Source organism: Diabrotica virgifera, chromosome 10, assembly GCF_917563875.1.
Source record: "Diabrotica virgifera virgifera chromosome 10, PGI_DIABVI_V3a".
In the NCBI taxonomy this organism is placed as follows: Eukaryota; Metazoa; Arthropoda; class Insecta; order Coleoptera; family Chrysomelidae; genus Diabrotica; species Diabrotica virgifera.
This window is the reverse complement of record NC_065452.1, coordinates 133,508,848-133,524,041: the sequence shown is the minus strand read 5'-3', so window position 1 is coordinate 133,524,041 and position 15,194 is coordinate 133,508,848. Positions and strand designations below refer to the sequence as shown.

Here is a 15,194-nt window from a genome sequence, read left to right as displayed (position 1 = left end):
AAATGAAACTTGGTGGGTTTTAAGAGGTAGTTATTGCGTATTTTTTTGATATACAATTAGGAATTTAATATTCACCATTGGCGCGCATACGGGTAATATGACCGTTAATTTATAAGGTGGTGCGTTAATTTCTTGGAGAAGTGTATATTAATTGTCAAAAATCAGCAGTTAAGTACTTACTTCAGCCCTTAGTTTCTTAATTTCTGTTGCCAGCTCTTCGCATTGCAAAGTATACTGCCACTTAGCTGTTTTCTCCGATTCAACAATCTGTAGTAAGTGCAGATGCTTCTGTTCCAGTTCTTCTTTTTGAAGTAGTAGCTTGTTAAAACTAAAATAATAGATTTTAAATATAAGAAATGAAGTCTGGCTAAAGGAAGATGCAAAAGCAGCCAATGGGTGAGCTTACGTTTAAGGTGTGGTACTAGAAAAATCAGAAACCCATTTTAAAGAACTCCGTGGTTGACACAAAAATATATTGTACCGGGTGGTCCAATAAGCCGATCTCTCGGCTATATATCAGAAACTATTCATGTTATAACTTTAGGAGAAAAAATTCCTTAGTAAAAGTGGCCAAGAGAAATCGCTGGAAATAATTTTGTTTAAACTGGGTTAAACCAAAGTTTCTGGGTTAACTGCCAGGGGGGTAACCTGTAAAGAAAAATTTGAAAACTAGTTTTTTGTGAAATATGCCCAATTATACCAAGTGTTAAATAAGTAAACTAGAAAGAGGCCTAAATTCTGCACAAAGTTGTTCTAGTACTTTTTTTTAATTTTTCAAATAAAGGGTGGGGGAGAGTGGGAAAGTATTTGTGGATAAATACCTATAACTTTGGTTTGGATTAACCGATTTTAACGAAATTAGTGTCATTAGAAAGAGTGTGGATGATTTAATTTACATCTACTATAAAACAATTGCATTTAGTTTTAATTGTCACGGGTAGAGGGTACTTTCGAATAGAAAAAATTAAAATTTGTTTTTCTTCAAAATGTTTAATGGAAACATCTATTTATTGTAAGTTATAATGGAACTGGAATAAATTCGTAACAAAATAGAGCAAACCGCATGTTGATAGCTTTTGTCGAACTCGAGATATGAATAAAAATGCATAAACATAAGTAAGTATAGTATTGATTCACCCTTTATTATAACTTAAAATTAAATATGTGAAAGAAAGATCATACAAATATCTCGATCATTAAAACTTAATGTCCAATTAAATGTTCAAATTGTTTTCCATCGTTGTCCACACAAATATGTAATCTTTCGCGCGTAGACATAGCAGCTGCTTCAATCTCAGCTGTTGATATACTATTTATTACGTTTATAATGCGCTGTTTTATGTCGTCTCGCGTGGTTGGTCGAGTTTGGTACACTAAGTCCTTTAATCTTCCCCACAGATAAAAGTCCACACATGTTAGGTCTGGAGATCTAGCTGGCCATGAAAATATACTTCCCCTTCCAATTCATTTATTTGGATAACTTGCATACAAATAATCTCGAACTCGTCTGGAAAAGTGCGCAGGACACCCGTCATGTTGTAATATCATATCTCTTCTTGTTTGTAATGAAATATCTTCCAGTAAAACGGGCAACTGATTTTCCAGAAAATCCAAATATGTTTCGCCATTTAAAGTTCTATCAAAGAAATATGGACCTACGATCTTTCCATCAACTATACCACACCAAACATTAAGACTCTATCTACCTTGAAGCTGCACCTCCTGTATCCAATATGGATTTTCTTCAGTCCATTAATGCATAGTATGCAGATTAACACCACCCGCACTATTAAACGTAGCCTCGTCTGTCCACAAAATCTTTGACATGATATGCGGTTGTTCTTCTAGCAGACCTAACGTCCAATTGCAGTAATCCAGCCTTGCATCAAAATCTCTCTCATGTAAAGCTTGGTGGAGAACTACATGATAAGGGTGCAGTCTAAAAAACAGAACAATAAATATTGATGAAAAAGAAACCACTATATTTACTAAACTCAAAAAATCTTGAAAAATCCACAATTGTTTCACAAGATAAATCGTGCATAAGTATTTTTAAGAAACGGATAAAAGGATAAAAGCACCGTGTTGCCGTTTTTATCGGAATATTAAAATAACAGTTGAATCTAAAGTTTAAAGGGAATTCCAAGTTTCTGACTTAAACGTTCACTTTATAATATGAAAAACCAACCTGTGATGTTTTAAAATCCTTAGAACAGTAGTTTTGGGTATGTTTAATTCTATAGAGATTTGCCGACTACTTATATGTGGATTCTGTTGAAATAAAGCAAGAACATTGATTGAATTATCTTCGGTCATACCTCTACTACGTCGTTTAAAACAAGGACGATGAAAACTACTAGTTTCTCTTAATCTTCTTGCCTTTCTTTCAAATACTTGTTTGCCATAATGTCTCCTGTCAGGATATCTTACAGAATATATACGTGAGGCAATAGCGGCATTTTGGTGACATAACGTCCATATCCGAAATAAACTCCAATCATATCATACAATTCTGCATTTGATATACTTATCACGAATAATTATTAGTACTGATAATTAATTACTAATATTATCAATATTAATATCTATTGAAAAAAGTGCAATCTTCAATTCGAATTATAATATAACACTTCTTAACAATGTTTTGACTGCTGTCAATAAATAAACAATATGAACTCCCCGTCAAATTCATTGTCGTAGCCTACTTAGTTTCGAAAAAACTATTTTTAATCGTATGAAATAACAATGGTCAAAATAGATATCAAAATTAAGATTCTTCTGCTATAAAAAAATTTGAAAGTACCTACTGACTTATTTTTTAATTTAATTTATAATACAAGGTGAGTCAATACTATACTTACTTATGTTTATGCGTTTTTATTCATATCTCGAGTTCGACAAAAGCTATCAACATGCGGTTTGTACCATTTTGTTAAGAATTTAATCCAGTTCCATTATAATTTACAATAAATAGGTGTTTCCATTAAACATTTTGAAGAAAAACAAATTTAAATTGTTTCTATTTGAAAGTACCCTCTACCTATGACAATTAAAACTAAATGCAATTATTTTATAGTAGATATAAATTAATTCATCTACACTCTTTCTAATGACACTAATTTCGTTAAAATCGGTTGATCCGAACCAAAGTTATAGGTATTTATCCACAAATACTTTCCCACTCTCCCCCCCCCCTTTATTTGAAAAAATAAAAAAAAGTACTTGAACACCTTTGTGCAGAATTTAGGCCTCTTTCTAGTTTACTTATTTAACACTTGGTATAATTGGGCATATTTCACAAAACTGGTTTTCAAATTTTTCTTCACAGGTTACGCCCTCTAGCGGTTAACCCAGAAACTTGAAAGTTATTTCCAGCGATTTCTCTTGGCCACTTTTACTAAGGAATTTTTTCTCCCAAAGTTATAACATGAATAGTTTCTGATATATAGCCGAGAGATCGGCTTATTAGACCACCCAGTACAGGATGAGGCAGATAAAGGGCCAATTAGAAATATCTCGAGAACTAAAGGTAACCGAATAATGAAAATTGGAACTAAGGGGTTTTGAAGAGTGAACTTTCATCTATTTTCTACTTCCGGTTATACCGGAAGATACTTATAACTTCGTTTTATTATGGTGTATATTTTTAAATTTTTGGATTCTTCTCGATGTCTTCTTTCTTAAAATATGAGGTTTTGTAATATTATATAGGGTAATTTAAAAGATAATTACAACGCAGAGGCAACAACAGAATGTTTTTGAATTATAAATCATTTTTTTTACCTTGCTTCTCTGATCGCTTCAATCCAGTTTTTGCAGTCCATTTCATTGAGGGCGCGCAACTCATATTGTCTGATATTTTCTCTTCGATATGTTACAGCAAAACAAAACTAGAACAAACAATTTTAAAATCACCAAATATATATTTTAACTCACTTAAGCAGATGTATATTTGTGTAATGTGATCACAAAACAGAACATAAAAAATGTCGAATTTCGTTATGGATTGATAACACTCACCTGCCTGTCCGAACTATCTTTTGATTTGGATGCTGTTCCAGTAGTTGGTAACCTTTCACAGTAACAACCTTCTAGCATTAGTATTCCAGAAGGGCGATTACATTGCTCAGATTCGTAGTAAAACAGGAGATTCTGTGAAAACAGGAGCAAAATATGCAATTCTAATTATTTTGATATTTTTGAAAATAACTTTTCATGAATTATTCTATTAGTTTTTAACTACGCCCTTGTTATGATAATTAGGGCGTTATATTTTTATTTGACATGTTTTATTTAAGCTGTAAAATAAACATTCTTGTAAAAAAGTTCCTTTTTTCTAAAATTATTTCGCGACCCCCTCAGCTTTTTAACGTGACCCCCCTAGGTATTCGTGACCCACACTTTGGCAAAAATTTCTAACCAAAAATTTATATAAGCCCCCAATTTAAAGACGCAAAAATATATGGCATAGAAAGCTATACACATGAAGAAATCGAATTAACTGAGGTAAAAAGAACGATCAAAATCCTAAAGAACAAAAAAGCAGAATACCCGATCAAAGAAAAATCTGACCCAAAAAAAAATAAAGGAAGGATGAAAATTTGGGAATAGGTATGTAGTTGAAATTGTCTATTATTATATAAGAAAAAGTTTACAATTATATATCCCCTCCATTTTACAAAAATGAATGGGAATAGCCCCTCTCGAAGATGAAAAAAATACATTCAAAATAAGACCGGAATTGGATAAAATGACTGATTCTAAACAACTTTTCTTATATAGAGTTTTTTTACTAAGTCAATAATTTTCGAGTTATTTGCGAATCAATATGTTCATAAAATAAAACATGTTTTTGGACGGTTTTTCGGAGATAACTCAAAAAGTAAGTATTTTAGCAAAAAAAATATTCTTAGCAAAAATATAGCCCATAAAAAATTGAAAAAAAATGGTGTATACATGAGGTCTGTAGACCCAGTAGAAACAGAGTTGTAGCTAATAAAATGTGTCTTTGTTTTCTTTGTCAAAAAAAATTCTTTGCCAAATTCCAAATCGAATATTTCAATGTGAAATAACCCAAAAACGGAGCACTTTTAGGGGAAAATTCATTTTAACTTTTTTATATATATATATCGGTTTTAAAACGTTCTCCTACGTCTTCCGATGCCTAGTCGCCATTCACTTCGGTCCATCCAAAGGTCTTCATCCAATTCTCTTTCTCTCATTTCTCGATTTATGCCTTCTCTCCAACTAAGGCGGGGTCTTCCTCTTTTTCGTCTACCATGAGGGGTCCACGTTAGGATTTGTTTCGGGAGTCGTTCTTCGGACATTCTTTGTACGTGTCCATACCATCTAAGCTGTTTGGTACTAATGTCATCTACTATTGTGTGTTTCACATTCATTATTTCCCTAATTCTGTTGTTGGTTACCCTTTCTAATCTTGATTTTCCTGCTGAGCGCCTCCAGAAATCCATTTCTGTTGCTTCAAGTTTTCTCTTGTATCTTTCTTTTATTTGCCATACTTCACTGCTGTAAGTGATTATACTCTTAACAATTGTATTGTATATTCTATGTTTGTTGTTGTTTGATATTGACTGGTCCCACAGGATGCTATTGAGAAGGGTAATTGCTTTTCTTCCCTGGTTGTTTCTTTCTTCTATCGTCCGGTCTACGTTTCCTTCTTGTGTGATGGTCATACCCAGGTATTTATATGCGTCGCAATGTTTAATAATTTCGCCATTCCCCAGTGTAAGGTCCTGCTGTGTCCCACCGATACACATATATTCGGTCTTCTTTATGTTTATTTCCAAACCACCTTTTTTGTACTCCTCTATTAATTTCCTTGTCATATATTCTATATCATCGTAGTCTTGCGCTAGTACAAGTTGGTCGTCTGCAAATGACAAAGTGTATATTGTATTGTTGTTGATCGGTAATCCCATGTTTTTGCATTTGCGTTTCCAAAGTTTTAGAGTTTGCTCGAGGTAGACCTTAAATAATGTCGGTGAAAGGCAGCACCCTTGTTTTAGGCCTTTGCTAATTTGGAATCCTCTCGATAGCCTGCTTCCAACTTTCACCCTTGCTGCAGTTTTGGTATACAATTGTTTCGTCGCTGTTATTAAATTTGCGCTTATATTGGTTTTCTCTAATGCTTCCCATAGTTTGTTTTGTGGGATGCTATCATACGCTTTTCTTAAGTCCACATATAACAGATGCACCTCCTGGTTGACGGCCAGTTTCTTTTCAATAATCTGTGTAATACAAAACAGATGGTCAACCGTTGATCTCCCTGCCCTGAATCCTGCCTGTTCTTCAGCTTCTATATCTTTATATTCGTTTTCGATTTTATTTTTAATCAGTTTTCCGTATATTCTGCTGATCGAGTTCGTTACAGCGATGCCTCTGTAGTTGTCACATTGATCCCGTCTGCCTTTTTTATGTATGGTGGATATCCATGATGTCTTCCATTCTTCTGGGATTTCCGCTCCGTTGATGCATCTTTGAAAGAGTTTAGCCAGGTTTTCATATAATTTTGTTGTGCCATATTTTATAAGTTCAGCTGGTATGTTCCCTGGTCCCGGTGCTTTGTTATTTTTTAAAGACTTACATACTTCTTCTACTTCTTTTGTTGTTACTCGTAATGGTGAGGCTAAGATATTTACATTGCTGGTATCACTGTTATTTAAAAATTCCGCTCTGTCCTCATTTAGGAGTTTTTCAAAATATTCGTCCCATTGATCCGGTGTGATTGCTGATATTATATCTCTTTTCTTTTCCTGTCGTAGCGATTTTAATACTTTCCAACTTTCTGTACTTCTCCGTCCTCCTAAATGTGTGTTAATCATGTTACACTTTTGCTCCCAAGCCTCATTCTTCTTTTGGCATATCATTTTTCGCACTTTAGCTTGGACCCTCTTGTATTCTACCTTATCGGCGTCGGTCCTTGTGTTCAGAAATTTTTTATACTTCTCTCTTTTATTTTTAATCTCTTGTTCTATTTCTTCGTCCCACCAATACGGAGTTTTTCTGTGGTTTTTTATTTGGAGTCCGAGGGCCTCTGTTGCTGCTTCCTGAAGACATGTTTTTATATAATGATAATGCTCTTCATTGCTGGTAAATTGCATGGTTTCTAACTTTTTATCTAGTCTACTCCTGTATAAATCCCTCACGCTTTCTTGTTCTAAGCTGTTTAGGTTGTATTTCTTTTCTGTTAATTTTTCTATTTCCGCTGCAGCTTCTTTTAAATCTCTTGCTCTATCTATTCCTATTGTGAGCTTTGTTTTTAATAGATGGTGGTCACTGCCGCAAGTGGCTCCTCTATATACCCGCACATCCTGTACAATCAATTTAGTCTTTTGTCTTATGATTGTATAGTCTATGATTGATTTCAGCCCTCGGGTATTTTGTGTCCATGTATATTTATGGATATCTCGGTGTTGGAAGAATCCATTTGTGATTTTCATATCATTTTGTTCGCATAAGGCTATTAGTCTAGTACCATTGTCATTTATAGCAAAAAAAAGGTTTATTTTTGTTTTTTAAAAGAACTTGTAATATTAAAAGTAAGTGAATTACGCTCAAAATATTGTTGGTCATACAGCCAGAGCATAACCAATTTTTGTCTAACAAGAAAACAAAACATCAAAAATATTCAGAAAAGCAAAACGTACATTTTATTACTCTTTGAGATTTTTGGTATTCCTAATTGTTTTTAAGTTAATTCCATAATCAATTACGATTTTTTTCAAAATTAAAAAAAATGTTTTATTTTAAACCCAATTTTTTTCAAAACTGAGCACTTTGAACCAATGAAAGTTATAGATAATATAAACAATACATAAGTAACGTAACTTGTAAAGCGGTAACGATTAATTTTATTTGAGAAACTAATTAAGGGATGATTTTCGCCATTTTTTTACCAAAAAATAAAAGGGACCAACAATATTTTGAGCGTAACTCACTTACTTTTAATGTTAGCAGTTTGTTTAAAAACAAAAATAAACCTTTTTTAAACACTTTAAAAAAGTTGAAATTAATTTTCCCGAAAAGCGCTCCGGTTTTTTGGTTATTTCACATTGAAATATTCGATTTGGAATTTGACGAAGAAGAACCTACATTTCATTAGCTGCAACTTTGCTTCTACTGGGTCTGCAGACCTCACGCATACACCATTTTTTTCAATTTTTTATAAGCTATATTTTTACTAATATTTTTTCGCTGAAATACTTACTTTTTGAGTTATCTCCGAAAAACCGTCCAAAAACATTTTTTTGTTAAAAATGAACACATTCACTAGCAAATAACTCGAAAAGTATTGAATTAGTAAAAAAAACTCTATAGAACAAAAATACTTAGAATTAGTCATTTTATCCAATTCCGGACTTATTTTTAGATGACTTAGATGACTTTAGATGACATTGGATTGGATTTAGATGATGATAATGGATTTGATGGAACAACGGCGACTAGCGAAAAACAACGAAAAACTTTATAACAGCATACAAAAATAAATTCGATGCAAAATACGAGAAGCAAAGAGTCAACATCTATAGCCAAACAGTGTCATGACAATTGAAGAACTTGAAAACAGATACGACACGTTTAACATGTATAAAAAGTGAAAGAAGCGGCTGGTATCTTCAATAAGAAACAAACTGCATTGCTACAGGATGAACATGGTAAAGTAATATTTGAAGTAGAGGACAAACTTAAAGAATGGGAAAGTTGGAAAAATGCGACGTCACGAACCTATTCGAAGACGATAGGAGTAGTTCACCTCCCGATATTACTAACTGCGACGGACCCCTAATAACACGCTCTGAGGTTATAAAAGCCATACAATCATCAAAAGATGGCAGATCGACTGGTCCTGATGAAATTCCAACTGAAATATACAAGCTTATAAATGATATCAATGTTTTAGAGGCTATAACTTCGTTTTTCAATACCATTTATACCAGCGGACAACTACCTAATGGTTGGTCTAATTCACTGTTTATAGCTCTACCTAAGAATACAACAGCAAAAACCTGTGCTGATTATGGAACCATCCGTTTTTTAAACCACTTATTGAAAATTTTTCTGAAGGTAATAAATGGTCGTATCTACAATAAATGCGAGGAATACCTGGATGACACACAGTTTGGTTTCTATAACGGGTTTGGAACGAGAGAGGCACTGTTTGGAATTAACGTACTTGCTCAAAGATGTCGAGATATATCTGTAGACATATACTATTGTTTTATTGACTTCCAAAAGGCATTTGATCGTGTTAACCACTCTATATTGATCGAAGCTCTAAAAGACATTGGCTTGGACGGCCGAGATGTTCGAATAATTGCAAATTTAGATTATTTATTATTAAATATTGCTATTGCTATTGCTAAATAATTAAATATTGCTTAAACTGATTAAGTTTAAAACTTAATCAGTTTTAGTAGATGGTGTGAAATCACAGGCTCTTAATATTAAAAGAGGAGTACGGCAGGGATGCCTCTTTTCACCCCTGCTTTTCAACGTTTACTCCGAAAGAATTTTCAGAAAAGCACTTTCTGAAAAACAAGAAAGAATACTTGTGAACGGTGAAGTCATCAATAATTTGCGATATGCGGACGATACAGTACTCCTAGCTTCTAATCAAGAAGATCTGCAAACACTACTTGATAGTGTCGTTGAGAGTTGTAGGGAGGCAGGTCTGGATCTGAACATACGGAAAACCAAAATACTCGTAATAAGTAAACAACAGCATATAAAACCGTCTATATATGTAAATAATACCAAACTTTAGCAAGTTGATAAGTTTGCCTTGGACAGCAATTCAATTGTAACGCAGAAAGTCACGGCGAAATTCGATCTAGGATAGAGCAGGTTAGAGCGGCTTTTAGAAGGATGTCCAAGGTGTTATGTAACAGAGACCTAAAATTGGCATTGAGGATCCGCCTACTTCGCTGCTACGTGTTCTCGGTCTTACTTTATGGTGTCGAGTCCTGGACTGTGAATAAAATCGATCAAAATCGCCTTGAGGCTTTCGAAATGTGGTGCTATAGAAGAATTTCAAAAGTTTCCTGGGTGGAGAAGATTCGAAACTCCACAATACTAGAACGTCTGAGCAAGACTACTGCGATCATAAAAAGCATCAAGCAGAGAAAGTTGGAGTATTTCGGACATGTAATGAGAGGTCCCAAATATAGGTTGCTACAAAATATCATGCAAGGAAAAATAGCAGGCAAACGCAGTCCAGGACGAAGAAGAACCACATAGTTGAAGAACTTGCGAGATTGGTATGGTGTTGATACAAGCATGCTATTTAGGGTGGCAGTGAATAAAATTAAGATAGCTATGATGGTAACCAACGTTCTGAAAAGACATGGTACATGAAGAAGACTGACTTATTTTAAACGTATATTTTTTCATCCCCGAGAAAAAATATTTCACCCCGTATTTTCAAATTTTTGTAAAATGGAGGGGATGTAGAATTGTAAACTTTTTCTTATATAATAATAGACAATTTCAACTACCTATTCCCAAATTTTCATCCTTCCTTTATTTTTTTTGGAGGTTTTCGTAAAATTTTACGTTCCTGATCGGGCTAGAAGGCCCCGACGGAATACCAAATGAATTCAGTGATCGTTTGCCAAAAGCAGATATATCCACTTTTGGTACTTTTCAGGAGAGCAAATTCAAATGGCCACGACGGCCATAAAATTACAGTTTTAGCTTATATGTAAACTCATATAATATACAGGGTGTCCAGAAACTCTACCGACAAACGAAGACAGAAGATTCTTCAAATAATTCTAAGACAATTTAACCCTATTCACTTAGTCCGAAAATGCTTTCTAAGGGAGCTAGAGCTCTTTGAAGATGGCGTCTTGTAATGAGTTTTTCTTAAATACCGCCAGAACGCTTCTATTTAGAAAAACAAAAATTGGTACGCGTATTTATCTTCCAGAGATAAATCTATTTCATCCTTTGCGAATTTTTAGTACCGATCATTGGCGTCCGTTTTGGGCAGGGAAACGGTTATTTTATCGCATAACTTTTTTGTCTTTAATTTTTAAGCATTTTTGACACTGCATTATTAAATTGTGAGGTATTCTAGTGCTAAAAGGTACTCTTCTTTTAAGCCGGTAGGACACACCGTTTTCTAGAAAAATCGATTTGAAAATTTTTCGTTCTTTATATTTCAAAAAAAAAATTCCAAAAAAAACCTTTTTAGAAAGACGAAAACTGGTACATTTATTTATATTCCAGAGATAAATCGATTTCATTAATTGCGAATTTCTAGTACCGGTCATAGGCGTCCGTTTTGGGTAGGTCAACAGTTATATTATAGCGTAACTTTTTTGTCCTTAATTTTTAAGCATTTTTGACACTAGATTATTAAATTATGAGGTATTCGAGTACTAAAAGTTACTCTTGCTTTAAGTTAGTAAAATACATCGTTTTTTTTCTTGAAAATTTTTTTCCATTTTTTTCAAATTCCCAAAACGAAAAACTTTCAAATCCATTTTTCTAGAAAACGGTGTGTCCTACCGACTTAAAGCAAGAGTACCTTTTAGTACTAGAATACCTCACAATTTAATAATCCAGTGACAAAAATGCTTAAAAGTTAAAGACAAAAAAGTTATGCGATAAAATAACCGTTGCTCTACCCAAAAGGGACGCCTATGACCGGTACTAGAAATTCACAATAGATGGAATGGATTCATTGCTGGAAAGTAAATATGCGTACCAATTTTCGTTTTTCTAAATAGAAGCGTTCTGGAGTTATTTAAGAAAAACTAATTACATGACGCCATCTTCAAAGAGCTCTAGCTCCCTTAGGAAGCATTTTCGGACTAGGTGAATTGGGTTAAATTATCTTAAAATTATCTAAAAAATCTCCTGTCTTCGTTTGTCGGTAGAGTTTCTGGACACCCTGTATATAATCAAATTCCCTTCTACCATATTGGTGTCGGGATTACAATAATAACTTAGATATTGTGTACAAATTTACGCCACTGACTTCTATTTTGTGCCAAGACTTTTGCTTCTTTCCAGGATTTGCCTCTCTTTTGTAGAACTTTTCCAAAAGCTTGGTCCCATGTTTATCTTGGTCTTCCTCTCTTCCTCTTGATATTTACTCTCGCTTACCAAATCATTTTTACCGGTTTTCTATCGTCTAGTTTTTGTAAATGTCCCCACCAGCTGATTTGTCATTTTTCTATGAATTCTAAGATTGATTCCACCTCCACGTCCCCTCTTATCTGCTCATTTCTTACCCTGTCAAGTCTTGTGACTCCTCTCACTCTTCTTAGGTACTTCATTTCCGTCGCTTGTATTCTGCTCTTTTGCCTCTCTGTTAATGTCCACGATTCGCAACCGAAGGTGAGTATGGGTCTATATATTGCCTTAAATACTTTCATTTTTGTACTTTGCGCTATTTCCTTTTTTCCTATAAAAGTTGTGTTCATTGCATAATATGAATTTATTGCTTTCTCTATACGTTTATCGATTTCTAAACCATGTTGACCTGTATCTTCAATTTTTACACCCAGGTATTCGAAGCATTCAACTTGTTGTATATGTATACCATTGATCTGAATACTCACGTTTTCATTAGTTTCTGCTACTCCCATTAGGTACTTTTGTTTTTGTTAGGTTTAGTTTCATGCCATTTTCTTCTAATATTTCACTCCGCGTTTGTAAGTTTTCTTATAGGTCCTTTTCTTTTGCTGCCATTATAACGATATCATCTGCAAAAGCACATTCTAATATTTCGATCGGTTGCAAATTTTTGTATCCTACAAATAGGTGTTTTGTTCTCTGACCAGGGCCGCCGAGAGGGATGGGCAAGAAGTGACGAACGGGCCCCCGACAAAAAGTGAAGAGCGAAAAAAATTGTTCAACTTTTATAGAAATAAAATTATTAATAGTAAAAATATATAATCAGAAACATTTAAAATATAAATTTTATTAAAATTTTGATTATATTTGTAATAGTGAAAATATTTATAATACAGGTGCTTTTCGAGTTTTCTGATTGGAAAAAATGTCTATAACTTTCGAAAAATCGCATGATTTTACCAAATCATTCTCAATGCACAAAGTTAATAGGCGAGTTAACCAATCCTGTTTCATTGTAGATATCACAGCATTCCTTATGCGGGAAAGAAAACAAAAGGATCTTTTCACTTCTGCGACTGTCACCGGCAACGTGAAAAATAGTCTTAACACAATAACGACGTTAGGAAATAATGAATCTAATTTGAGATGTTTAATTTTATTAAGTAAATCTATTGGAGAAATTGCAGGGAAAAATTCAAGGAAGGCGCAGCATAGGTAGAAGAAAAATGTCCTGGCAGATAAATCTCAGAGAATGGTTTGGATTCAGCTCAACTGAACTCTTTCGGGTTGTAGTGTCAAAAGTTAGAATAGCAATGATGATTGCCCATCTTCGTTGCGGAGATGGCACGTAAAGAAGACGATTGGAGAAAGTTTAAATTTACCAATATTATCCTTGTATATCGCTCGCAAATGAAAAATTTGATCTATCAATTCTTCACTGATGTCTTCTTTATAAAACTCGCGCAATATGTCGATATTTTTCTTAATATTCTCGTCATCGTCATCTCGGAATGTCCACAAAATGTTAAATAGCGAATGAATTTCATTTGCCGCATTAAATATTCTGGTTAAATTGCTTATTATTTGGCAATATTAAATAGTTTTTTTAACAGACTTTTGCCATTCAGCCAGTCACAACTTTTTAAGTTCTTCCTAAAATTAAATAGTTCACAGCGAAATATTGCGTCGGGCTCAAAATTATCAGTCGCATCACTACTAGGCCCAGGCAATCATCAAAAAATCTCACAGGCCTCTTGTGCCCTTTTTCTTTATTTGATGTAAATTCTGGATTTATTCCATAATTGCTGGTAACTAATTTAGATTCTTCAACAATAGAAGACCTAATCCCTTTAGATTCTGACCCTTTATATTCTTCAACCAATTTCTGATTTTTTTGTAAATCTTCTAGAAGCCCTGATATATTTTTAATCTCCATATCCATAGTTAATTATCTGACTGCACTGCAGAATTTGACTTCTGTGATTTATTGCTGTTAAAATTTAACACCAAATCAACTACTTTAAGGTCATGTTAAATATAGCCGAGGATTAATTAAACGTATTATGGACATAAAGTGAAGAGCAAAAAAATAGGAAAAATTACGTCTTTGGTCTGGTCGACGCCGGGCCCCTTACATCGCCGGGCCCCGGTAAAATGTACCGGCTGTACCGCCCTCTCGGCGGCCCTGTCTCTGACTAATTTTTTTAATTATTTCGTCCATAAACAACGTAAACAATGTTGGACTTAGTCCTCCTCCCTGCCTTAGACCATCTTTTGTTATAAAATTTTCTGACTTGAGGTTTCTAGTTATAACACAGTCCGTCGTATTTTTATATAGACATGCGATATTGTTCCTTAGTTTGGTTGTTATTCCTCTTTTTTCCAGGAGCGACAATACTTTTTGCCGAGGAAAAAGATCAAACGCTTTTTGTAAATCAATAAACGCAAAATATGCTTTTCTTCTTCTGAGTTTCGTTTTCTCAATGATCTGTTTAATTGTGAAGATGTTATCTTGCACACTCCTTCCTTTTCTATAGCCAGTTTGAGATTCTGCTAATGTTGTATCGATAATTTTTGCAGCTTTTCTTGTAATATTTGTTCGTACAGTTTCATCTCCGACCACAAGAGCATTATGCCTCTATAGTTTTTGCATTCCATTTTACCTCCAGATTAAAATATGGGTAGTATCAACTATATCTTCCATTTTTCTTGTATTCTTTCAGCTTTCCATATCTTGTGTATTAATTGTAATAATATGTGTTGTCCTTGTACTCCCATATATTTGAGCATCTCCGATGTTATTTTATCGTACCCTGATGACTTTCCGTTTTTCATTTTTGCCAGTCCTTGTGTAAATTCTTCCCTTGTGTAAATTGCAGTGTCTTGCGTTTCTTCTATGGTTTCTCCGGTATTTGGAACTCATATATCGAACCTATATGGAACTCATAAATGGCTGTATAAACATTAAACTCAAAACCAAATATGATATTTCTAAAACTATGATTTTATGGACATCGTGGACATTTGAATTTGCTCTCCTAAGAAATATCGAAAATGGACATATTAGCTTTTGGCAAACGGCCACTCAA

General features: G+C 33.9%; 1 protein-coding gene across 1 annotated transcript in view; it reads right to left on the bottom strand.

Moving 5' to 3' along the window:
• LOC114336429 (ras-specific guanine nucleotide-releasing factor 2-like) overlaps nucleotides 1-15,194 on the bottom strand; it is a 155,576-nt gene that overhangs the window by 85,712 nt on the left and 54,670 nt on the right. The window contains exons 3-5 of the mRNA XM_050663572.1: nucleotides 4,021-4,152; nucleotides 3,784-3,890; nucleotides 181-328 (exon numbers count right to left, since the gene is read on the bottom strand). Of these exons, the coding sequence (XP_050519529.1) occupies nucleotides 181-328; nucleotides 3,784-3,890; nucleotides 4,021-4,152 (387 nt within the window). The remainder of the gene's footprint in view (nucleotides 1-180; nucleotides 329-3,783; nucleotides 3,891-4,020; nucleotides 4,153-15,194) is intronic.